This window comes from Tamandua tetradactyla, chromosome 1 (genome assembly GCF_023851605.1).
Source record: "Tamandua tetradactyla isolate mTamTet1 chromosome 1, mTamTet1.pri, whole genome shotgun sequence".
NCBI lineage: Eukaryota > Metazoa > Chordata > Mammalia > Pilosa > Myrmecophagidae > Tamandua > Tamandua tetradactyla.
The window spans coordinates 24,097,419-24,123,010 of record NC_135327.1 but is presented as its reverse complement, the minus strand read 5'-3'; the positions used below and the strand labels follow the sequence as shown (position 1 = coordinate 24,123,010).

General features: G+C 45.0%; 1 protein-coding gene across 1 annotated transcript in view; it reads right to left on the bottom strand.

The window, feature by feature from the left end:
- Window positions 1-1,374: 1,374 nt before the first annotated feature.
- TGM3 (transglutaminase 3) overlaps window positions 1,375-25,592 on the bottom strand; it is a 40,526-nt gene continuing 16,308 nt past the window's right edge. Inside the window, exons 6-13 of the mRNA XM_077112298.1 lie at window positions 25,323-25,500; window positions 25,079-25,214; window positions 15,225-15,328; window positions 12,746-12,991; window positions 9,325-9,633; window positions 7,531-7,688; window positions 2,400-2,533; window positions 1,375-1,934 (exon numbers count right to left, since the gene is read on the bottom strand). Coding sequence (XP_076968413.1) covers window positions 1,787-1,934; window positions 2,400-2,533; window positions 7,531-7,688; window positions 9,325-9,633; window positions 12,746-12,991; window positions 15,225-15,328; window positions 25,079-25,214; window positions 25,323-25,500 — 1,413 coding nt within the window. The 3' untranslated portion in view covers window positions 1,375-1,786. The remainder of the gene's footprint in view (window positions 1,935-2,399; window positions 2,534-7,530; window positions 7,689-9,324; window positions 9,634-12,745; window positions 12,992-15,224; window positions 15,329-25,078; window positions 25,215-25,322; window positions 25,501-25,592) is intronic.

Here is a 25,592-nt window from a genome sequence, read left to right as displayed (position 1 = left end):
GGCAAGGACTCTGAGGAGGGATGGAATGTCCCTCTTCCCAAGCCAAGGGGCAAGGCCCCAAGGATCTACTCAGAGAGAGTAGCAGAGCTTGTAGGGAGGAGAGAAAGACTGCTTACTGCACAGCTGGAGGTCTGCTGTGCTGTAGAGCTCAGGGGCTCAGCAGCATTCAGCCACCAGAGGTGGGGCCTGGTGAGGATTTTTGGGAGAGCTTGATATTAGGAGCAGAAGTAGACAGATTCTGGTGTTAGCTGCTCCAGGAGAATTCTGGAGGTGGGAGACTGGGGCTGGAGAAGCTCAAGATGGCAGTGGGGGGGGGGGGCAGCATCTGGGGGCAGCCGGCTCACCCGTTTGGGCGGTAATGTTGTTTGAGCTTTCCATGGGCCAGCTGAACCCATGAAAGGGAACTGGCTTCAAGCCCCACTCCTTCTAGGGTAAAGAGGTAGTGGGGGGTACCTCCAGAGGTAAGTCACCCCTGGGGGGCAGAAAACCTGCAGCTGAATGCTGGCTAGAGAGGGCACTGGTGGCCAGAGTGTATCAGCACCAGGGAAAGGGAGCCATTGTCACTTTTCTTTTAATTCCTACCACCCTGCTCCAATCCTGAAGGATCATGAAGCAGGAGCGGAGGGGGGTAGGAAGATAAGGAATGAGTTATGCCTCCTTCTGCAAGCATGGGGCAGGCCTGAGCAGCGTACAGGGAGAAGTGTTGAGCTAGAAGTGAGGTGGAGGTTTTTATTTAGCCTGGACTGGTTCCTTAAATTCAGGGAGTGAATTATAATTGCCAAAATGGGATTAGTCATTGCAAGTGTCAGGAAAACTATGGTATCTATTTGGGATTATTTTAAGGAACAAAGGATGAGAAGCTAGTAGAGCGTGACTGAAGGCAGGGAAGGTTCCAGTTGCGTTAATGTGCTGAGGGCTGGCTGAGGCAGCACATTCCCCGCCCTGCAGGAAGAGTCAGGTGAGGAGAGCAGCACAGGGAGAAAGAGCCCCCATGAGCAGAGGCCAGGCTACCACCGGACAGCTTGCTCTGGAAAAGGGTTCCTCATCTGACACCTGTGGGAGGGCCTAAAAGAGTTCACCTCACCCCGCAGACAGTGCTCGAACCCTGTCATCCCAGGGAGCTCCCTCCCAAGCAGCCTAATCTGTTTTTGGATATCACAATAGAAAGTTTTTCTAAATTGACTTGAAATCCATCTCCCTATTTTACATATAGGCCACTTAAAACAAGCCCATTCCCTCTGGATATCGGAATTGGGAGAACAAGTCCTCTGCATGTTTATTCCTTTTTCGGGAGGATGTGGCCCCAGCCTCTCTCCCTCTTTCTCTACCACTTTAGGTGAAACAACAATCAGTGGGAATCTGTGCTGTGCAATCTCTCTCTTTCAAACATTTATTTTGAGAATGAGGAGGTGAGTGCCGTGGTAGGTGACTGGGCATTCCCCTGTCTCTGCAGGAGCCTGAGGGAGGAGCAGGAATGTCTCAACTGCAGGCTGGGGTCAACAAACAGTCCAGAGGGTCTTCTACCCCCATTTCCATTCAGAGAGTCCCCGGGTCAAGTGGCCGGAGAACGTGCAAAAGTGATCAAGTCGTGTTCCAGAGAGAGTCGGCCCCAGCCTGGGAGTGTGGAAGGGGCGCTGTGTGAGCTGGAGACTGCTGGTCCATCTGGCAGCCCTGGGGGATGGAGTAGGCTTCCCAGGCAGGACAGCATGGGCAGGGGACCCACTTCACAGGTGAGTCCTCCCTCCTCTGTGTTACCCAAGTTTGTGTGTGGGGCTGTTGGGGCCCTTCACTCGGCCACGTCGATGGACAGCATGGCCTTGATTGCAGGGAACTTGTTGCAGGAGAAGTCGGCTAGCAGCTGCTTGGTGCCACTCCGAGTGGGCAGGATCTCAAAACGGATCCGGGACCGCTCCTTGGGGCGCAGGGATGGCACACTGATGGGGATGGGCATAGATTAGTATTTGTGGCTAGGCATGCAGACCTCAGGCTGCAGGGGGCTCTGGGGGGCTCACATCCTACTCTGGGGGGGTCTGGCCAAGGTCACTCCTTCTTCCCTCCAGCTGCCTCCCTGAGTCACTGTGTCCCTCCAGCCCTGTAGACACCTCAGCAGCAGAAGTTGGGGGTCTCATGATCTCCCAAATGTGTCAAGCCTTGAGGACCAGCCCTAAGCTCTCCCCAGGAGTTCAAATTTAGTGAACCCTGAAACAAATGCAAATAGGTGTGTTTTCATGGGTTTCTCCAGTTCCTAGGCTTCCCAAAGGATGAAAACTGAGGCTAGAGAAGGCTGGGTGGGCCCCGCCCCGCCCCCGCCCCGCCCCCGCCCCGCCCCCGCCCCCGCCCCCGCCCCCTGTCCTCATCTCCCACCACCATGGCTCTGGCCGCTCAGGCCTGGGACTCACTCTATCTTGAGGCTGCCCCGCAGCAGCCCGCTCCCTTCCACCCTCAGCACACAGTCCTTTACTGGCTTGTCCAGGGGGTTGGAGAACAGCATCTGCACGTTCACAGGACGCTGCACTTGCGCCTCATCCAGCACCTGAGGAGAAGAGGGACAGCTTGGTCAGGACACTGGCTTCTTGTCCCCTACCTGCTACTCGGTGAAAGCTGATGGGGCTGGGCCAGGAGGCTGAAGGACAGGGAAAATACCCCTGAGGACGAAGGAGGGCAGGGCTGTTTACTTATCCTCACTAAGTGCTAGGCATGTGTGCTGTCTGAGGTTTCCTGACATTCAGCAAGGTAGTACTGGGAAACTACTATCGTCCCCTAGGTGCTGAGAGAGAAGCATGCAGGGCAGGGGCTAGGAGCTAGGAACAGAGCCCAAGCTCCAGCTCCAGTTAATCTAGGGAAAGGAGGAGGAGCCGCTGCTTCCAGGGACAACCCAATTCTACTGTAGGCCTCTGCTAAGTACAAAGAAATTACGATAAACTTAATAACATTACCTTCTTTGAACCTCTTACACATTGGGCCTGTTCCTTTCCTTAAAGCCTTGACTCTCCCACCCTGGGAGGCCCTACAGGCATTGAAGGTGGCAATCCCAGGCCCCTGAGCCTGCTCAACCCTGGTTCAGCAGCCCTAGTTCCTTCTACTCTTTTTCATCAGATGCAGATGGGTCTCCCTCCTCAATTCAGGCTGCTCTTCTCTGATTATACCCCAGCCTATGGATGTCCTTCTAAACATCCGGAGCCCAGAGGTGCCCGGCGTGCTGTGTATGGTCTTGGCAGGGCTCAAACACAGTACTGTCCTGGGTGAGGGGTCAGAGAAGGGGAAACCTGGGTTTCAGGTCAGAAAAGCAACCTGGACTATTCACTCTAAATGATAAAAACTGTTGTACTCTGCTAGGAACTAGCTGTGACCCTAGGCAGACATGCCAGCTCTCTGGACTCAACGTCTTTGTCTGCTAAAAAGCAACAATCATCTCTATCCTGCCTTCTTCCCTGGACTGGAAAGGACCAAAGGAAATCACAGATGGGAAAGAAAACATTTTGAAAATAGAAACTGAAATTGTAAGTCTGATGGATTTCTTTTCTTCTTTTGAGGATAGGATCACTGAAGGTTGCTTGTTTTGTTGGTTTGGTTTTTATTTTTGTCCTGAATCCTCACAGCAGCCATTTATAGTCATACACTGAAGTTCACACACTAGTAAACAGATGATTCCAAAGTTTTCATTCTTTTTACTAGGCCCTGCAATACTATTTGTGAATAGTTGAAGCATTTAAGAGATCATGATTTATAATTTCTCCCATGGAACTCATTGAAGCATAGACCGTGATTTGGAGGGTACAGCATAATTCTATGTCACTGGGATATAAAATAGCAACGATGGTGCTATGTTTTCATATTGATCTTCAATTTGAGATTCCCATGAATTTGTTTTTCTTTCTTTATTGCTGCTTGCTACCCTCTCCTATTGATCCAAATCTGTAAATATATCCAAAGGAGACGAGAAGGGCCATCAGAAACTTGTGTCTCATCACCAGTGGTTCTTGGGTTACTTTGAAGGTCACCACTCTATGGAACAATGTTCAGACTTTATGGTCTGATTCCATGGCAATGCTAATTGTCAGTCAGTGCCAGATGAGATAAAGGGACTTTACCAAGACTGTTACCTTTTCATACAGATCATCTTCATGAGTTTGAAAATTCATACCCTGTTCTGAGCAAGCTCTGCATTAAGATTCTTGATTCTTGATTCTCTATAAAGACTTAAATAGAGGAGAGAATGTGCTAGGGGGAAATTCACACAAAGATGCCTAAAGGGAGAAAGATTAGGTGCCTTTGACAAGATTAAAGAAAGTTCTTGATGGCACATTTCTAGCCTTTGTGTGTTCCGATTTCCCTTTAAAGGCATTTTATTATCATCTTTAAAGATGAAGTAGTCTTGATATGGAAATTCAAAAGACGTAGAGCAGAAGAGTTGAATGAAAAAAGAAGGCAATGTAATGGGGGGGAAACCTAACTTCACGGGTCATTCTAGAACAGAATGTTTTAATAACTGAAACTGGCAGTTATACAGCATCCTTTCCTAGGTTCCAGAATTGGAGTTGGTGCTTGGCTGTCTATTGTGTCTACAGAGATGGGACACATTTCTCAGAAATGCCTTATGAAGCAGAGGCTACAATAAGCAGACAGAGGACAACCATGGAACGGCAATGAAAACTTCCCTCTCCTGGATGGGGAAGAAGACAAGTCCAGAGACAAGTAGATCTGGAATTCTCCAATCCCATCCTGTGGAGGTGGCTTTTTGTTTTTGTTTTTGTTTTGTTTTATAAATACTGACTGAGTACCTTTTAACACCAGATATTATACCAGGGGACAGAATGAAGAACCCAAAACTGGAGTAGCACCTACCCTCATGGAGTTTAAAGCTGCTAGTCACCTCAATGAAACAACTGCACAAATGAAGGTATTATTTCAATGGGGACAAATGTTCTCAAGGAGGCATATGCTCTGAGGATATGACTGGGGACCTGGCCTAATTTGAGGGTCAGGAAAGGCTTTCCTGAGGAAATGACAATTCATCTGAACCATGAAGAATGAGTAGGAGACAGATGGGAAATGGAGAAAACAGTTCCAGGCAGAGGAAACAGTTCCTGTGACAGTAACTTCAAGAAATTGAAAACTGAGGTCCTGGAGGTTGAGAGCGACTCAGATGAGAGCTATGGGGAACCACTAGGGGGTTTAAACAGGAAGTGATGGCGGCTAGATTAGTTTTGTTTTTAGTTTTTGTTGCTTGTTTTAAGGCTCCTCTACCTGCAGCATGGAAGAACGTGGCAAATCTTCCCTCATTCAGAGCTAAGATTATTGGATAAGGAGGTGAGGTGATGGAAAACACTGCTTGGGGTTAAAATGTCATGTCACTACATTGTCAGGAGCATGTTCATGTGTGGTTTCCAAACTGACCCTGCAGGTAGTTCCCCCAAAGAAAAGCTTTTGTGAAAATTAAGCTTTGTTTAGTGCCTCCCAAGGTAACCGCTTCAAAACCACCACAAACACAAGTTCTTGTCTAGCTGTAAGTGGTCTTGTTACTAAACTCCTATTTACCCTACAAGACCCAGCTTTCTGATGTCCTGCTTCTGCTATGTCTTTCCCAATCTCCAGAAAGAGACAAGTCTTCCCTTTCCGGGTCTATCTCTGGGCTGTACGTACTTGCAATGTTGTCCTTCTCACACTTTAGCACAAACTGATATCTCACAGTAATGGCCACTAAAACTTTTTTGTTCATTGAATTGTTGAGCATACCTTGTAAAAAGCAGCTCTACACACAAAAAGGTAGTATGGAATTTCCTAGTTAGAAGGGAATTAAGAAGTCCTACTTCCAAGTGGATATTTTGTTTTAACCCCCCTAAGACTCCCATAATACCCTTCAGTGTATTGCCAGATTCTTCAAAAGACCTATTATTGAAGGTTAGCACTATTTTCCCAGTCCTGTGCCAAGACTTTAGAGTCTCTCAACCCAATCATCCTGCAGGGAAGTGTATTATTACCTCTATGACAGAACTGGAGCAATTGGGACTCAGAGATTAAGGGACCCACACAGTGTCACTGCTGATAAGTGATGGGTGTGGATAAAAGGTCAGGTCTGTTTGGCTACACTGACCAGTCTGAACTACCGCCCTCCTCTGCTTCCCCCAGACTGACTCCGTAGCTTCTGAAGTAGGGGACCACCTCTCATTATGAAGCACAAGTCAGACCAATTAGGATGGTAAGGCACAACCGTAGACAAGCAGTGAGGGAGAACCAGTATTCCGCATCAGAGGAAGCGCCCTGGGGCTGAAGACCTGGTGGGGATCTTTTGTTCCCCTACCCTCACTCTGGGGTGCAGCTTAGGATGGGTGGGGTGGGGTACAGCAGCCATAATGATCTGGATGCTCTGAAAGTCTGGGACTTAGGAAGGCACTGGAGGCACTGTGTTTGGACAGGAAAATGCAATCACTGTCTAGACAGCTGGGGCAGGTGGCAGATTCTGCAGAAGAGGGAAGAGCATGACCCATGAGCTCTTGTGGGAAACGAAGGACCACCCCATCCATCTGCTTGTCTTTGCTGAGTCTCATGCTGCTCAGCTTTGTCCAGCCTCACTCTGGAGTCCTCCACCCTGGGCTGGGGGGATGGGCCAAGGGGCTGAAGGTGAGTTACAGGCTTGGAGTTAGCACAGATGCTCCCAGTCCACTGCCAAGGAGGGGATGGAGTGGCGCCCAGGGCCTCCCACAGACCTGCATGCCCCCATATGCCTGGGCTCCTGGGAGAAGCCTACAGACAAAAGAAAGCCCTTTAAAAGCAAAGAAAGAGGGAGTCCTCATCCTCAACCAGACTTCTTGTACATTTTGAAGATGCTTTTGTTGGCTGCTGATGTACTATGATGCCTTGTAAAGGGTACTAGGCTGGGAGTCCTAGGACCTGGAGCCAAGCCCTGGCTCTGGCAGTAACTGGCTTCTCCTTTCTGGGTCTCAGTTTACCCAGGTATTAAATGGTAGAGCAAGGGAGCAGGAGACTGGGTTTCTAAGAATCTAAGATTCTGTAACTCTGGGGTCTAGAAAGTAGAGCCATGTCCATTTCTCATCATGACATAAGTGCATCCAGGGCTGGGCTCTGGGTCATCAAAAGACATGCCAGCTCTCTGAGGGCAGGACCCATGGTTTGAGCCTTTCTGTGATTCCAAAGAACACAGCAGGTGCTCAGTACCTGAGTACTTTAGTGAGTGACCTGAAGTGCATGCTCCAGCCTCCTCCTCAGGTGATTTCCCCCGTGTGTCTTGAATGAGAACCAAACAAGCTGCTGGACACATGTGCTCATCTGTCTCACCAGATAAAGCAAAAACACTGGCCAGAGTCGGAGCTCCTGGCTGATCATTTGGACTTGAATTGAGCTAGTTCTCTGCTTCTCTCAGTAGGAAAAGACCCACATTTGTGATAAGGGTGTGTGCTTGGGGTGTGGCGGGGTGGTTGTGCTACAACTCACAGAAGGCTGGTGGGGTTCAGGGGGCTGACTGGCTGTGGGAGGCTCCCCCTGCCCCTGCCTACATCAGTAGGCATTTACCTCCAGGGTCAGCGTGGGGTTGTCCAGGATGATGTCACGCTCCACCAGCACCTCGCTCTCATCAGAGACCTCGCATATGGCAGTGATTCGGATCATGTTGTCTGCCTTCAAAAACTTCTCATACTGAGCATATGGGATCTTCACAGGGTACTGTGTTTCTGGAAGGAAATGCAAAGGCAACAGAAATCAGAGAGGGTAATCAGAGAGGGTGGGATTGGTTTCTAAAACCTTCAAAGGCTGATGCTGAGTCATGCCAGTGTGAGCTGACTAAGGAGATCTGTAAGTCCAGGCCTGGCTGAGCCCCCCGCAGGCCAGGTTCAGTGGGAAACACCTCCTTGTTCCATGTGGGTCCCAGAGCAGGCCAGGGAGAGACCAGGACTCAGGCTAGTGGTGTCACATACTGTTTGAGGTAAGGCTGCAAGGAGGAAGCTGCCTCTAGTTCTTGCACTGCAGGAATTTACCAAAGCCTGCCAGAAAGCCTGTCCATTGGCCTTCTGGTGAGCTGGTCCAACCCTCTTGGTCAGCAAATGCTGAGGCTCAGAGAGGGAAAGGGGACTTAACCAAGGTGACACCGCAGATGGGGACAGTGTCAGGGCAACACACCCAGTTCAACTGCCTCCTCGCCCCTTCCCATTTCACTCTGCTGCCTCTTGCATACATCTGTGTTCTTAACCATCTCCCTCATAAGAATTATTTTTGGCTTACAAAAATAGCTCTTCCTTTGAGCTTTGAAGGTAAATGGCAGCCAGGAAGTTACTTCTGATATTAAGATTTCTCCTAAGATTCTGCCAGAAGACATTGTGAGGGGATGCTGCCTTCTGACAGGTGTCACATGGCTCGGTTTCTCTGCAGAAAGAATTCTTTCAAGATGGGCTTATAATTATAATTAATCAGGTGTTTTTTTTTATTAGTTTCTTATGTGAAGCAAATAACCACCCACCCTTGTTAATCTGCTTTGTCTCCAAACTTTTCATAACAGCTTGGAGGATTTTGCCAACGTGGGCACACCTGCGTTCTAATCCTTCTATAGCACCAATCTCGCTCCACCCCACCCTGCTCCCTTCCCACCAGGCTACCCAGGGGCAAGGAGTCATTGTTCCTCCCAAACACTCAGACTCCTGAGAAAAGCTGTCGCTGTCATCAGGAATCAAGAAACTCCACCCACCACTGGCAGTTTTGGGGGAATGTGGGCCAAGGATTCAAGACCCTGTGGTGCATTCCAGAGTCAAACCTGCAAAATGATTGGATGCTGGAAGTGAGCGGGGGGTGGGGGACAGCTCGGGGAGTGATGGCAGCACTACAACATACAAAAGAAGGGGGTGGATTTAGCATCAGGAAAACTAGGGCCAAAAGCCCAGCAGTGCCATTTACTAGCTGTAAGTGACTTAAACAAGTCATTTAATCCCTCTAAGCTTAGTTTCTGTCTCTAAAATGGGGATACTGGACTCTGCCTTATTCAGAAGGTCAAATGAGATAGTAGATGAAGAAGTACTCTGAAAACTGTGTGAGCTGGTACATGTCTTTAAAGTATACTGCTGTTGTGGCTATTAACGGCAGAAGCCTTCGTCCTTCCTCCCCCAGGGAGCAAAAGGGTTTTGGCTGGCATCACCCTGAATTGCATTGTTCATAGTGGCAATCACTTCAAAGCATCACGACCAAGGTTTAACCACAGAGGTCGCTGGCTGCTCTGTCCTTAGTCAGCTGACTAGCCCAGAGCGCACAGGAATGATCCAGCCCAAGGTAACATTAAGAAGTCTGAATGCGCGGTACCCCAACAAATCCAGGATGAGTTACCTTCTTCTGGGTCCAAGGCTATCTTGGAAGAGTCCTTCCACACCTCGTGGACGAGCGTGCCATTGTAGACGATGGCCCAGGCTGTCATATGTACTGTCACCATTTTCATATCACTGGTCAGGTTTTTGAGCATCAGGACCAGGTTGACTTCCTTGCCCACTTCCAGAATGCCAGTGACCTTGAACTTCCCGGAGATGCTGGGCTCCTGATTCTCTGCTCGCAAGCTCCCTGCGGATGTTGGACCAAACTCTCGGCTAGGTTTAAGTTTCCCCAAAGCCTTTTCAAACACTTGTCTTTCCTGACTGGAACCTGTATGGAGGTAGAAGAGAAGAGTATCTCAGGGAGGTGGTGGCAACTGGTATAAAGGACAGAGCCTCACCTAGAAAGGCAGCCTGGAGTGACAAGTTCTGCTGCTGCACCAAGGCTGTTAGCTAGGTTCCAACTTCTTGGGGTCTACATTTCACTCTCTTTGACATGAGGTGCATAAATCAGCGTATGCCCTTCCTGTTAGCTCTAAATTGCCAAGAAGCTGTAGGCAAAGCTTTATCAGAACCTATATAAAATTACTGTATGGCCTGATGATATGCTTATTTTGTTAATTAGGTTAGATTTTATTTATTTTTGACAAAAAATGTGAGTCTTAAAGAACACACAGATCATTTAAAAATAAATGCCAAAACGTAGAGCTGAAAAGGGCTGATCTGAGTTTACGAGGGAAAAAGGTTACAGCTTAGTACTGATTTCATGAAAAAAAAAATCTTTAAAACTGCTTCAGTGTATTATTCTGACTTGTAAGTGGCTCCCTCTGTGCATCAGTTGATGAGAGAGAATTTCCCATGCTTGGGATGGCTCCTAAGTCACGATTAGTTTAAATGATTGAGAAATTTCAGGTTTCAAAAAAATAGCTGGGCTGAAGGAAGGACAGGTTTGCTGAGTCTGACTAGGGTCACGGGTTAAGCCAAATAGGATGGCAAATGACTGTGACGTGTGGTAGTCACTGCTCCTGTGGAGCTAAGAGCTGAGTGGCCAAATCCAAGTGTTAAAGCCAGGGCTGATTTCCCAGTTCATGTCGGCTCCTTGCCTTGACCTCAAGAGAGACCTACTAAGAAGGAAAGGTGTTGACCTTCCAGGAACACAGAGGTACATGTTGTTGATGTCTGCAGACCACACTTACGGCAAACCAAACTCCCCTTTCTCCAACAAATCTGTGCAGTTTTTAAGGTACCAGCTGGCCTATTTTAAGCACTTGACAACTTACTGAGCCTTTTCCCATAAGTTATGCGCCACAACTGGCAGAGACCTTAGAACCCAACTCATCCAAGTGCATTGTTAGAGTTAAGGCCCTTAGAGGAGAAGTATCCCCAGGTGTCTGGACCTTTGGTCTAAGGTTCCTCCCACAACACCCTACTTCCGGAGCAGGCAGCCAGGTTACCCAAGTTGATAGCTCCCGGTGGGCTGGGCTCCTTTTGGTGCCTTCCCATTCCTGCTTGAGTTGTAAATCCACACCCAGAACCGATTGCTGTGCAGGGATCAGAGCCTTTCATGCCCAGGATTGAAGTAGGTGTGTTTACACAATGAGGCTCAGAGCTTAGATTCCTATGTAGGTCACCTGCTGGGCTTACTCAAGATTAGGCTTCCTGCTACTGTTTTCTCTTTGGTGTTGCTATGGTGCAAATTCTTAGCAAGCAGTTTATGAGTTACCCTCCCTCACCGGGGGGACCTTCTGAGACAAGTCAGTATCACTGGGTAATAAGTGGACAACAAGAGGCAGGGTGGTCAGTATTGCTGTCATGCAGGGGCTGGACCACTGCCAGAAGCCTGTAGGGATCTCCTTCCCCAATGTGGCTATGGCCTGGTCCTTCTCCATTGCTTAGGGACTTTAGCTAGGATAGCAAAAGCCACAAAAAGCAGGATGAAGGAAAACAGGAAGGCAAGGGACTCCACGGAATCATATATTCATGTAAGCAGTGTGCTGCAAAACGGTCACTTTGGGAGGTCATTACACTAAGGAGGCTGCAGATGTTCAAACTGATAAAGTTCGCCACTACTCTTTATTAAGTCTTACTATGTGCCAGGCTTTGAACTTGGAGCTGTATGCATATTAGCTTATTTCAATTCTACCTAAGACAGGCCTTGCTTCTCTCATCTCAGGCAGGGAAACAAGGAGTCCGAGAAAATAAGGAACCTGCCTGGAGTTCATTGCCTACTCCAGGTGATTTGTTCCCTTGCACCCTATACTTGTTCCCACATCACTACACTAATTCAAATGCTTGTTCTATATCTGCCTCCCCTGCCTACCCCTGGGACTGTAAGCTCCCTGAGGAAAGGGGTCCTTCTGCAGTGTGCCCTCATTCTCCCCAGGGCCCAGCATAGACCCAGCCATTCAGGAGGAACTCAGTGTGTGTTTGTTAACAGAGAAGGTCGGTCAGACCTCAAACCCTGGGATTGACCTGCAGAGCCAGATGGGGACCATATGGAGGCCACCAGTCTTGCTACCTTGGATATGGGTCCCAAAATACTTACGAATGCCACGACCAGAGGACCCACCCACCTGGTTATGGAGTCAGACACCCTCTCCCGCGTGCGGCTTTCTGAATCTGTAAAATACGGCTATAGCCGACAGCCAGCAGCCACCAGTGCTCTAGGGTGTGCTGCGGGCACCTTTACAAGAACATTTTCCTGACTCCTCAGAACCAATGGTGAGGATCAAGTAAATCAACGATTGCAAAGCATTTCAGAAGGCATAAAAATGCGGACCCCATTAAGGAATGACTGTGGTCCGGTAGAAGCTCTAAATTATTTTAGGCCATTTCTCAAATGAACTTTGCCTTCAAATGCAGAGAACTTTTGTCACCACTGGGACTCTTTAAAGAGATAACCTGATAGTTCTGAAAACAACTTCTGAAATAGAGCCACATATGCAGCCCTGTAGCATCTAGTCTTGTAAGGCAACTGCAGGGAACTAGCATGCATGTGAGAGCTTAAGATTGCAGGGACTCAGGCCATCACCTTACAATGAGGTCACCTCTCATCTGGGTTCTTAGAAGGCACGTGCCCTATCTTTGGGGTTCTTGGCCATTCTTTGCTTAGATTTTCCTGCCTGTGTTTCTCAGTGGCTAGGAGAGTGGACTGACTCCCCTTGGAGCCTTCTTTGAGGGCTAATGTTTCCCCCATGTTGCTCAATCATGGTGCTCACACCAGGCATCCAGTGTGGAAAGGGCCACAGCTGGAGATGGGCCAGGCTGACTGTACTACATCTGCCAAGACAACTTTGTCCCCACTGAAAACAACATGGAGAGTTGGGTGTGAGATGCCAGGAAGTAATCCCACCATTCAGGCAGAACTGGCTGAGAGTGCAGGAGGAGGATGCGTGCTTTTCTCTTCCCCCCTCAAGGCCTGGTAGGAAAGCTGACTCTCCTACCTTCTGGGTACTTGTACTTCTCCGTGATGTCCATGCGAGATTGGCTGCCCACAGCCTTGGTGCTGATGTACTTGCCCACGGAGTGAGTGTCGGAGGAATTCAGTTTCTGGCTGTCATTGGCCTTGTCGTAGATCCAGGTGTTGCGGTCGGCATTGACCTCCGCGAAGATGAAGGGCATGTCGAACTCCATGTTCACATCACCCTCTCGGATCGCGTAGACTGAAGCAGGGCCACACTGGAACACCCCTGGTGACCAGGATGCAGAGGATGGGTGCATGCCCGGGCCAGGCCCATCTGCCCTTCCACAGTAGCCCACCTCAGGGCCTGCTTCTCCAGAAAGCCTGCCACAACATTGCCGAGCCTGCTTACCTCTGCCCCACCTCTTGTGGCCCCCCAAAAAGATATGGTCAAGTCCTAATCCCAGTACCTGTGAATGTGACCCTATTTGGAAATGGGTCTTTGGAGATGTAATTAGTACAGGTATAATTATATGGACCCTAAATCCAAGGGCTGGTGTCTTCATAAGACGAGGGAAATGTGGACACAGAGACGCAGATACTGAAGGGAGGAGGCCATGTGAAGACAGTGGCACAGAGTGAAGAGCTGCAGCTGCAAGCCAGGAAATGCCAAGGATTGCCAGGCATTGCCAGAAGCTAGGAAGAGATAAGGAAAGATTCCCCCCCCACCCCCTCACGGTTCTGATGGAGCATGGCCCTGCCGATTCCTTGATTTTGTATTTCTAGCCTCCAGAATTTTGGGACAATAAATTCCTATTGCTTTAGGTCACCCAGTTTGTGGGTGACCTAGAGCAGCCCTAGGAAATGAATACATTACCCAGACTCCTTCAGAGCTGCCTGTCTGTCTCACTCATTTGGCACCCAGCACAGACTCTCCCGGGCTATTGCTGTCTTACTGCAAGAGCACCCTGGTCAAACTCAATCTGCACATAAGACTGGCCCAGTCCTTCATTCCATGGGTGTGTAACCCACACTGACTGATCAACTTTGGTCTGTTTCCTAAAGAGGAAAATCTTGCTACCTTTTGCTGAAGGTTGCTACCTCTATACTACCTCTTCAAATCATTTTACTCTAGATGATTCATTGACCGCCCCAACCCCCACACACCTGTACTACTTCCCTGAATACCCAACCTACAAGGGTCTTTTACTCTTCTGAACTCCCCAAGCCCTAGGTATCATCTTCCTTTCCTCTAGTGCATAGCCTAGGTAGCTCAGATATGTGTGTGTGTATAATATAAATAAATATTCATGAAGTATCCAGCTGAAAAAAAGCAAGGTGCAAAATAGAAAGAAGAGTATGATCCCATATGTGTTAACAAAATAATAAATAAAACGATGCACTCATACACATTTTAATATGCCTAGAACAATGGCTTTCAAATTTTTTTTACCATGACTCCTAGAAAGAAGTACATTTTACATCATGACAATATATTATCCTGAAACAAAAGTTTCACAGAACAATACTTGTTCTTACTATGCACAGGATATCCTGACATTTATTTTATTTTTCTTTAATTTTTATTTCTATTCAATTCTACTTCATTTTAAAAAAATGACGGTCACAACCCACTGACTATTGGGTTGCAAGTAAAAGTTTTAAAAGCGATGGCCTAGAAAATATCTGGAAGGTTGTCTCTCCTACCTCAAAACCTAGTAACATGGATTGCGTTGAATACAGGGACTAGGTGTTGAGTGTGGGAGAGTCATGATTTTCATTGTAAGTCCTTTTAGAACTGCTTGAATTTTTTTCTTGTGCATATATTACTTTTACCATTACTACTTTTTTTTATAGTTTGAAAGAAACAACTCAAAGTGAGTGTAACAGGCAATATGTGCTCCAGAGGTCAGAAGAGGGAAGAGGAAAAACTCCCAGAGAGTCTGGGACCCAAGCCCTGATGGGAGATGAGGGGGAGAGGCCAGGGGTGGGAACAGAAATTCTGGTGCACAGCCTGGGATAGGGTTGAGACAGCCTGCCTAAAGGAGAGCTCAGCTTGGCAGAGGAACAGACATGAAGGTGAGAAAGGCACATGGGACATGGACATGGAGGGCCTTGAACTGAGCAAGGAAATTTGGACTAAATCCCACGGGCAATGGAAAACCAAGTCTGTGCTAGAGGGTTACTGGTGGCAGCTCAGGAACATCCTTGTGGGCAGATGAAGGTGCCTTTCTTTTGTTGCCTGGCAAGTGCAGGGCCTCCTACGGGGCAGCAGCCACCACAGAAGCAAGTGTAGGTATAGGGAAGATGCTCGTTTAAATAGCAGCCCAGTACAAACAAAATTAGGGTGGAGAATCTGTTTTTAAAATATTTTTGCTTTAATCATTCTGCCTGCCAGAATAGAGAGGGCTTTGGATTACGTCCCTGTGTTACTGTCACGAGTAGAAATAATTAAGGGTAGACCATGATATAGGGACAAGCCTGGAGAAGACTAAGAATCAGCAGGCTGGCAGAGGGGTTACCTTGGCTCCTCTCTTGGGGAGTTGCGTCCAACACCTGCCATCCATTGTATGATGGGCCCAGGTCAGTCCGGATGAACCAGCCTTCATTCCAGACGTGGAAATTCCTGAAGACAGAACCACAGATTGCAGAGCTTGCCTAAGGCCACACAGCAAGTGAGAGGCAAAGCACCATATTTCTGACCTGATAGTGAAGCACCCAACACTCATCAAGTAAGTTTATTCTGTGCCAGTTGTTGTGCTAAACCTTTGTGAGCCTCACCTCACATCCTTACAGCATTAGAAAGAGAAACTGAGGGTCAAAGAGGTGAAGCACCTAACAGTGGCAGAGTCAAAGTTTGAATCCAGGTATGCTTAACTTCAAGCTTAGGCCTTGGCCATCATACTCTACCACCTTTCTGAGGAACAGAATGAATCTAATTTAGAGCCAGCTACTTGGGGGGCAAACATACACAGCTTCTCTTCAGTCTTCTGTTGGGGTACACTTTTGCACTTGGTGTGAACTAAAAATGAATGGGGTGGCAGCAGGAGTGACAGGTCTGGCTTAGAGCCACCAAGATTCTGGGCTGGGGTCTCAGTAGAAGAATTAGAAACACTAGTCCTAAAATGTTCTCCATCAAAGGCATCACTATTCACCTTGTCTCCCAAGCAGGAAGTCTCAGTCACTCCTCCCATCTCTCACCAGAGCCAAAATCTTAGTCCTTTCTCCTCTTCTCTACTGCCACTGTCAATCATTAGCACTGGCTTTGGAAGTTTTCAGTCCAACTTGAAGAAAATAGAAGTTCAACATAAATCTGAGTTCTATCCAATTTGCAAAAAAAAAAAATCTTTATCCTTTGAGGTGGAGAAGACAGATCTAAGCAAAATACCAATTTCAGAAGCCATAATGGAAAAGATGGATAAATATGAGTAGGCAGAAATACTAAACTTATATATACCCCAAAAATTAATAATTAAAGAACTATAGTTCCACTTCTGATCTGGAAGAGAAAGCTCTTAACAGATAGGTGCCTCTGCAGACAATAAACCCTGAAAAAAAAAAAAAAAGCAACAACGACAGAAGCTGAGGGCTCTGGGGAATGAACATGCTAATCAGGGAGATTTTGGAGGGGAGTCAAAACTTGGAGGAAGTGGCCAGCTTTAAGTGAGCAGTACTTCTCGTGACTGCCCTAAGGACAGACCACAGATATGGTACAGTGCAGGGCAGTAAAAACTCTAACAAGCCCCTTTCTCACCTGAGGAACCTGAGAACAGAGCTTGGGTCAAGCAGCATCGCTAGGAAGTAAGAGGGGAGTCCTGGAAAGGAACAGACCAAAGAAAGGGAACTACAAACTCATATATAAACTCTCTCCACACCTCTGGCAGATCCTTGAGCCACACATGTCCGTGGAAGACTACAAATAGCCCATTAAAGCTAAAAGATCTGAGCCAAGATTTGAGCTGCTGCTCGTCACAGCAGCAAACTCTGTGAGACAGTCTGCAGTCTGAGGCTACCCAAGTCAGACCGCTAAAACAAAAGAACAAACTCCAGATATGCCCGGTGTCCAGGAGAGAAGCCCGAATTACTCAACATACAAAGTACCAGAAAAACACGACCAAAAGAACCAAAACGGAAATGCTTAACTGGAAAAAAAACCTGAAATAAAAAATTCAATAGATGAGTTTAATAACAGAATTGAGATGACAGAGGAAAGTCAGTAAACTTGATGAAATTCAGTAAACTGATGATAGTAGAAATTTTCCAGTCTGAAGAAGACAGGGAAAAAAGATAGAAAAACATCAATAAAGCAGGGAAAATAATGCAACATCTGTGCTAGACAGAGACTTACTGTAATTAACATTAAAATGTACTTACAAATCAATAAGGAAAACCCACCACAAAAAGTCAGATTCCAATAAAGAACAATGAATAGGCAATTTCTCTGATCCATGTAGTATTAACTCACAAATATTTAAAAGATTAAAGTATACAATGATACTCATTGTTAAAACTATGTGGGGAGGGTGGTGCGCTGGTGGCTCAGGGGCAGAATTCTCACCTGCTATGCCAAAGACCTGGGTTTGATTAAAAAACAAATGTGGGGAAAGAAGCACTACCATACATCGCTGGTGGGAGTTGACCTATCTGGAGGGCATTTTGGCAATGCATATGAAAAAACTTTAAAAATCTACATACCCACTAAGCTAGAAATACCATTTCTAGAAATTTCTCCTATAGAAAACTCACACAACATCACACAGATAAACATTCTGTGAAGCTGTTTACTGCAGCACTGTTTGTAGTAGCAAAAATATTGGGGGGAAGCTCATCAATAAGGAAGTGGATAAACTGGCATAGTCATGGAACGAAATATGCAGCTGTTGAAAAAATGAGGAAATCTAGTACTTACATGGAAGAATATCTAAAATATACCATGAAGTAAGAAAAGCAAGTTGCTAAGTAGGTGTGTGTAGGTGTGTGTATATATATAATGAGCACATTTGGATTTAAAATATTATACACAAAAAGCCATAGAAAGTTCTTAGCATTATAGACTTTGATAATGTTAAAATTAATAAATGTTGAGAAGTAGAAAACAGGGAGTGCAGCAAATAAAACATGAAATAAAAACTTCCCTGTATTAGCTGAAGTTACAAAGTAACCAATTGAGGAAGAAAATAGGGTGATCAAACAAGGAAGGGTGGAGAAAAAGAGTAGAGGTGACAGGAGATAAAGATACAAGTAGTCACCAAAGGACATGGAAGACCAGAAATATCAAGAAATAATAAATAATCTTACTATTATTTACTGTAGTGAGATATAATATCTATCTTACTAAATATACTTACAGGTATAGACAACCTCAAGAAGTACTCAAAACAAAAATAGTTAAAAGTAGTTGTCTTTGGGTGAATGGGGATGGGGAAATGTAGGGCAGGATCTCTCTTGCTTTCGATTATAAGACCATCTGCTGTATTTGATTTTTAAACCATGTGCATATATTTCTTTGAGTTTTTTTTAAATGGCCCTGAGATTGAGAAAAGCTTCTTGACCAAAAGGGTTAAGGGATATAGGAGACAAAATAAAGTTTCAGTGGCTGAGAGATTTCAAACAGAGTAGAGAGTTTATCGTGGAGGTTATTCTTATGCATTATATAGATATCCCCTTTTTAGTTTATGGTGCATTGGAATGGCTGGAGGGAAGTACCTGAAATTGTTCAGCTTGATTCCTGAAGATGATTATATAATGATACAGCTTTCACAATGTGACAGTGTGATTGCGAAAACCTTGTGTCTGATTGCTCCTTTAATCTGGGGTATGGACAGTTGAGTGAAAAATATGGATAAAAAAATAAACAAATAATGGGGGGCAAAGGGTAAAATAAATTGGGTAGATGGAAATACTAGTGGTCAATGAGAGGGAGGGGTAAGGGATATGAGATTTATGAGCTTTTTTCTTTTTTCTTTTCATATATTTTTCTGGATTGATGCAAAGGTTCTAAAACTGATCATGATGAATAAACAACTATGTGATAAAAAAAAAACATAGAAAGCTGGTCCCCAATAATTCCATTGTCTCAGATAGATACCATTAACCATTTGGTGTAGATATTGTGTATATGGACAGATTTTGGTGCATATGGACTCACTTTTTACATTATTTATTTCTGTAGTGTTCCCACTTTCTATAATGAGCATTACTCATTAAGTCTATAACTCTATGATTAGAAAATAAATGAATATATTTTAAAATATGTATATTATTTAAATAATAATCACTAACACAGTATTTCTATATTAAGTATCTTCACTGCTTTATATTTATTATCTTTTAATCCTTGCACACTCCTATAAGATAGGAACACTTATTATGTCCGCTTCACAAACCTGTAAACTGAGGCACAGAAAAGTTAAGTGCGTTGTCCAAAGTCTCACAGAGAGTAAATAGGCAGAGTAGCATTTAAATCCAGGCAGAAGGACCCCAGAGTTCATGGTTTGTAACTACAAAATTATACTGTCTCTCTAAATTTTTATTTACTGACATACAAAGATCTAAAACATTATAAAACAGACTGTATAAGCTGATTTTATTTGGATAATTAAAACTCATACCCAGATAAACTGGAAGGATCTATTCCTCAATGTTACTGGTGTTTTTCTTTAGATAGTCAGATTACTAATGATTCTTCTTTTTTAGTTTTTGATTTGTTTGAGTGCTATAAAATGAGTATATATTATTTCTATAATCAGGAAAAAGTCACTTTGGTTTTGTGTCTTGTGAGAGGCTTCCTGCAGGGACCAGATAGGGTATGTGTGCATGAGAGAGCCCTATGCTCTATGGGTGTAAGGAGTTAGAAGCACCCCTTAACTACTCATCACATACAATGTGACCTTGCTACACCCTTTAGGGAACAAGGGGAAATATAAAAAGACAGCTTGAAAACAAGGCAGAAAGTGGTGAGGTCGTATGAGGTAAACAAACAAATATTAAAAATAATACCAACCAATGGTACAAATAGGAAGAAAGGGTGCTCTCCCTTGCTGTGGGAGGGAAGCATGGATCACTACAACCCTTCTGGAAGACAACAGCAATCAGTGTACTGAACCTTACAAATTTTCATTCCCTTTGACCCAGGATATGCATTTCTGAGCAATCTTTCTTATGGGACTTATCACAGATGTGCCCAAGATTCACATATAAAAATGATCATTACTGTGTTGTTTATAAAAGAAAAAAGGAAAATAGATAAAATAGGTAACAGCAGGGAAAGAGACCCTGGTTCAGTCACTCAATGGAACATGATGCATTTAAAATAATAGTTCTGAAGATTATTTAATGACATGGAGAAATGCTCATAAGATAATATTTAGCCAACAAAGCATGATTCAAAATGCTTTATGAAGTTGCTGGTTTCCAGGTGTGAGAAAAAGTAGAATGAATCTATTATATGCTTGGTCTTGTACTTATGCCTTGGAAAATGAATAATTCCAATTTTATAAACAATAACTAATAGAGTAAAGATCAGATAGAAAACTATCCACTGTTAGAAGTATGTGAACAATGGAATTACAGGTGGCTTTAGATTATTCTAGGTGGGAGAAAGCAGCATGGTAGGCAGGAGAAATTGGTAAGAACAACAAGTTTCACATCCATTTTCTTCCTAGCAGTGAACCCTGAGGGAAGGGCGGGTTGGGAAAATATTGTTAAATAACTATGCTTTCATATTTATTTATAAGGTGGGAATTTAAGAGAGCAGATAACAAATGCATCCTCATTTGGAACCAGCTGGTTTTCTCACACAGTATTTTGGCTGTTTGCCTTCAAGTGCCCAAGGGCACCATTGTGGAATTTCTAGTTTAAGTTCCTGGTTGGTTCCATCTCCCTCGCCTCAGCCTGTACCCCAGCTTGGGCTCTGTTCTTGTCTTGAGGGTTTCAGGAGTAGGAGCTCAGTGAAGGGTAGTCTGTGGCATTAGAACTGCCTGAGGCTTTTATGAAAAGATACAGATTGCTGCCTCTCCAGCTACCCCCTCCCAAATCAACTCTAATACAATCTCTGAAGTTTATTACGTGTTGCCCTAGAGACAGCAACTGAGTTAATCTTACCCTTAAATTCATGGACTTGAAAGTCAGGAGACCCAGCCTAGAAGGTATCTCCAAACTGCCACCCCTTCCACTGGTGAACTCCCATTTGTCCTTCCAACTGCAGTTGTTACTACCTCCCTGTAACCTCTCAATCTTTCCTGACATCCCAGAGCGTGCCAATCATACCTCTGTGCTACCTCTTAGTTTTACATATAATACTATTATTTCACTTCTTCCATCCCATAACCATCCCCTATTATGCAGCTATGAGTTCCTCCAACATATTCCTGCATCCTAGTGCCCAGTGCAGGAATCAGCACATGGTATGTGCTTAATCATGTTTTGAACTTAACTCTTCTGCAGCGTAGACACTCTTGGAGCCTCAGCTTCCTCACTGCGGGTCTGCTCTAGGTACATTGGAAGCTGGCTTAGTATTAGGGGAGATGTTTAGAGGCAGAGACAGTGATGAGATTAAATTAGGAGCCAGGGGCTCAGGCTGATATGGGGGTGCACTATCCACATGGATGGACAGTCCCCACATGCCTTTTACCTCAGAGCCCTATAAAGCCTCGAGGTAAAGCATTAGGTCTGTTACTCTAGAAATTTGAGAATCAAGTCACACAAGTTAAGAAATCAAGCCAGAAGTGTCAAGATAAAGATAACGTTGGCCAAACTGTTTCAAATCATTTGGCTGCAGTTCAGTGACTGAACTGACCCTGGAGGTCTCTTTTACAGATGTTCAGAAGGGAACTGAGTAGAAGCACTCCAAACTAAGCTCCTCCAGCAGAATCCTGACTCCGAAGAAGTGAATACTTTGGAGATCTGTGCTTCTGAAGTCAAACTACTGGCATGAGCAGGATGGTCTGGAATAAAATTTACACCACTGGGTGCTGTGAATGTGATTAAAAGAAAGACCTGGAAGAAATTGCTGAGGTCCCCTGATCGAGCCCTTCACTTTACAGATGGAAACAGGTGCAGAAAAGTTAAGCACTTATAGGATGACATACACTTAAGAGTGCCTACATGTCTCTGGCTGATTGCTTAGACTAGTTACTTCTCTCTGGACCTCTGCTTTCTCATCTATATAATATGCAGGTCCCTCTCCAAGGTTCCTTCCAGTGCCTTCCGAGGCAGGAAGACCTGCGGAAGGAGACCTATGCTCCACCTCTACTGGACAGCCGTTCACAATGGGCCAGAGTCATTTCTTCCCACTGAGCTTCTGACAAAGCGTTTAATCTTAAAAAGAAGTGGCATTTGCTGCCTAAGTGTGTACTAAAGAATCCAGGTTCTCCACTTGAGTGGGTTTCCAAGGGATCCTTTCATCCAGCCCCTGAAAGGGCAATTCCCCACCTAACCAGAACCTTGAACGGGGTCTAGCCAACCTCCTCTGGGACAACTCAAGGTCAGAGCTGTCAGATTTCTCAAACGTCAGTCAGTAACAATAACATTCTCTGGTATCTCCATGATACTTTAAAATGTACAGAGCTGCATGTGTTCAAATCCAAGCTTCACCTTCTAGTTACGTGATCTCAGGTAAATCACTCAGTTTTCCTAGGTCTTGGTTTCCTCATCTATAAAATGCAATGAAAATAATAGTGCCTACTTCATCATTTATGAGGAGTAGAAAAAAGCACTTATAGCAGTACCTGGCATACATCAACTGAGCAATCGATTATCAGTTGTTGCTGTTATTATTATTGTTAAGCACTTATGGATGTTTTATCTCACTTGACCGTCACACGCTATTTTTTTAGGCAAATTTGGACAATGTTCTAAAGCTTTCAACATTTGCAACATACAGTGTTTCAGACTGAAGTTTTCCTGTCCAAATCCAAATAGTACAATGATCAAATGTCCTTATAATCATAGGTGACTACTTTCATTCAAAGCACAAAATGACTCTTGGTTTAGCTTCCCCATGGGTGGGATTTCTGTAAAAGGAGCAGCATGGCTCCCTTGGGAAGGGTAGATCTCAGGCAAAAAGTGGGGTGGGCTGAAGGCTGCAGAGAGTCAAAAAATTCAAGCTGGCAAGTGACTAAAATGATGATCTAGTCTAGGCCACTTCTTAGATTTCATTGATGGAGAAACTTGGGACCAGAAAGTTGAAGTGGCTTATAAAAGCCTCCCAGCGAGATGGCAGTGAAGCTCGAACTGGGGCTCGAGGCTCCCTGTCTTCATATCCTCCAGTGCTGGGTCTTCCCCTAGCCCCTGTTTCCCTCCACAGCCTACAGGGAATAGAGCAGTGAGCGGTCCTCAGCAATTACTACTTTCTGAGAAGGGTTCACAAAAGGATGGCAGAGGGTGGTGCGATGGTGGCTCAGTGGCAGAATTCTCGCCTGCCATGACGGAGACCTGGGTTCTATTCCTGGTGCCTGCTCGTGCAAAAAAAAAAGGCTGGCAGAGGGTGGTGGTGATGGGGACCCTCAGGAACAGCCAGAGCTTCTGGGCCTGGCACCCTTCCATAAGGCCAGTAAAAATGTCAGTGGAAACCACCTGGAATGTCCCTATCGGCCCAGTGGTTGTTATACTTAGAGTGAATTTTTATGCTGATGTGGGTGTGGTAGCTTGAACTGGCAATCAAGAGACTGGGGTCTAATTCCAAAAAAGCCCCACCTTCCTGATTCCAGGAAGCCTTCCTTAACACCTGCCTCTTGAGTGCCCAAGGTGCTGACTGTTTGAATCACTCACCTGGCACACTGCACACCATCCTGTGTCACAAATTAGCCTCTACTAAGGGTTTCCCCCACCTTGCCCACAGCTAATAGCACCATAAATTCTTTAAGCGGAGAGATGGAGTCTTCAGCTTTCTCACCACCCACAGTCCTTAGTGCACAGGATAATTATAGAAGGCTGACACTAAAAGGGATCCCAAAGATGAGCCATCTCATTCGACCAATCCCCTTCTTTTGCAGAGGAAACTATGGCCAAGAATGGCACTGCCACAACAATCAAAACAGGCTGTGATGGGATTTAAGACACAACAACAAAAGAAAAAACAGGGGGAAGAAGAGACACTCATTTATGAGAATCTGGAAAACAAAACCTTGCACAAGGAACAACGTCACTAGGGAGAAAGTTGTGTATGTGAAGATCAAGAAAGGAAATCCTAAAGTAAGGCTTTTCTCCCCCATTAAGCCCTGGAATCCACATGACCTTGGGTGAATTCCATTACTTTTGTTCCCCTTCAGAGAGGTGCGATGCTTACAGTATTCAGTTCCCTTGTTGGTATAGCTTTTAACAGCTTTTTCCCTTGATTTTTATTTTCTTTTTTATTTTATTCCATTAGTTATATTAAGCACATTTCAGAAAAGCTGGATCTACTTATTCTGGGAATAAGTAATAAAGAATATTTTATATAGGCTACCTCAAAGTTGAACATCTGGAAATAAGGTCATGTCTACTATAATGTTATTTAGCCATATATATGAGCAAGTGATTATATGACTGTTTATATCCTTTGAAATGGATTAAAACAATGGTTTATTGACATAAGCATGCGGCACATCATATACATGGACACACAGATATATTTACAGGTAAAATTATTTTCAGATGTCATCCGGTAAAAATTTATCATTTGGTATAACCTTAAAATCTGCAACAACATCTATTTTTATGTGCATATACTGCTATATTCAGTTTTAGAGATATGTCTACGTGTTTTACATAACCTACTTCTTGTTGGCATCAGTTATAAATTATATATGTGCATGTGTGTGTATAAATACACATGCATGTGGCATATTTATGGTTAGTAATATATATGCCGAATTACATACAAAGTTTTTTACTTTCAGCTGGAATCCAATATTAACTTCTTTCTTTTCATTCTACCAACCAAGGTACATAAGTATATATACATAACAGAAAAGGTGTTGCTTTTATTACTCTTTAAGAAAGTTAACAAATCATATGCAAGGCCTGGAGTGAAAATAAATTTATATTTCTTACTGGAAAATCAGTAAATTTATTTTCTAAAGTAGTTTAAAGCCTAATGAATTCCATAAATTCAGGACAATTTTGCAGATCCCATGAACCATATCCTCACTGATACTAGGCTCCTTAACTGATAACAAGATAGAATGGACCATCAGATCTTGCAAAACTTTGAGAAGCATTTTTGGTCCTGCTCAATGTGTAATTGGCATTGTCAGCATTTCTATTCTAAACCATGGATTGACATGTTACTTGTTTCCCATCTCTCACCACTTGGAGCTGGGTCTCAGGGGAATGGTGAGAGCAAGAGGCTGCTCAGAAATGGTGCCCTAGGTCAGAGAAAGGGTCAGGTACTTACCACACACTGTCACTGCCTCTGTCCAGGGGGTTTCCCATGGGGTCATAGTACACGTCTACACTGAGGTTTCGGTCTGTGTCATGAGCTGAGCTGAAGTTGGTGACCACCCGAGAGGGAATCCCAAAAGATCGCAGCACTGCAAAGTAAGGGCCAGTCTGAGGACTTGGAATGTGGTGGAGAGGGGACCTAGGCTCGCTATATTTCTGCCCCCTGACCCGGTAAAGACGTATCACACCCCAGGTACCTGTATTGAGGGTTCCAGCAAAGACCCAGCACTGCCCAAATTGGACAGGCCTGAAGCCAGATCTCTTCCATTCCTTGAGGATCTCCACACTGCCATTCCAGCTTCTTGGGTCCCGGCCACCCGTGTAATCACCACTCCAGTTCCCAGACAGTACGCCATTGTCATCATTGCTATTTATCTGGGCAGGAAACCCCCCCACCCCCGCAAAATGAATCAGAACCGTGCCTCTTCCACAAAGAGAGAAAAGCAGAACTCAGAGGACAAGATGGG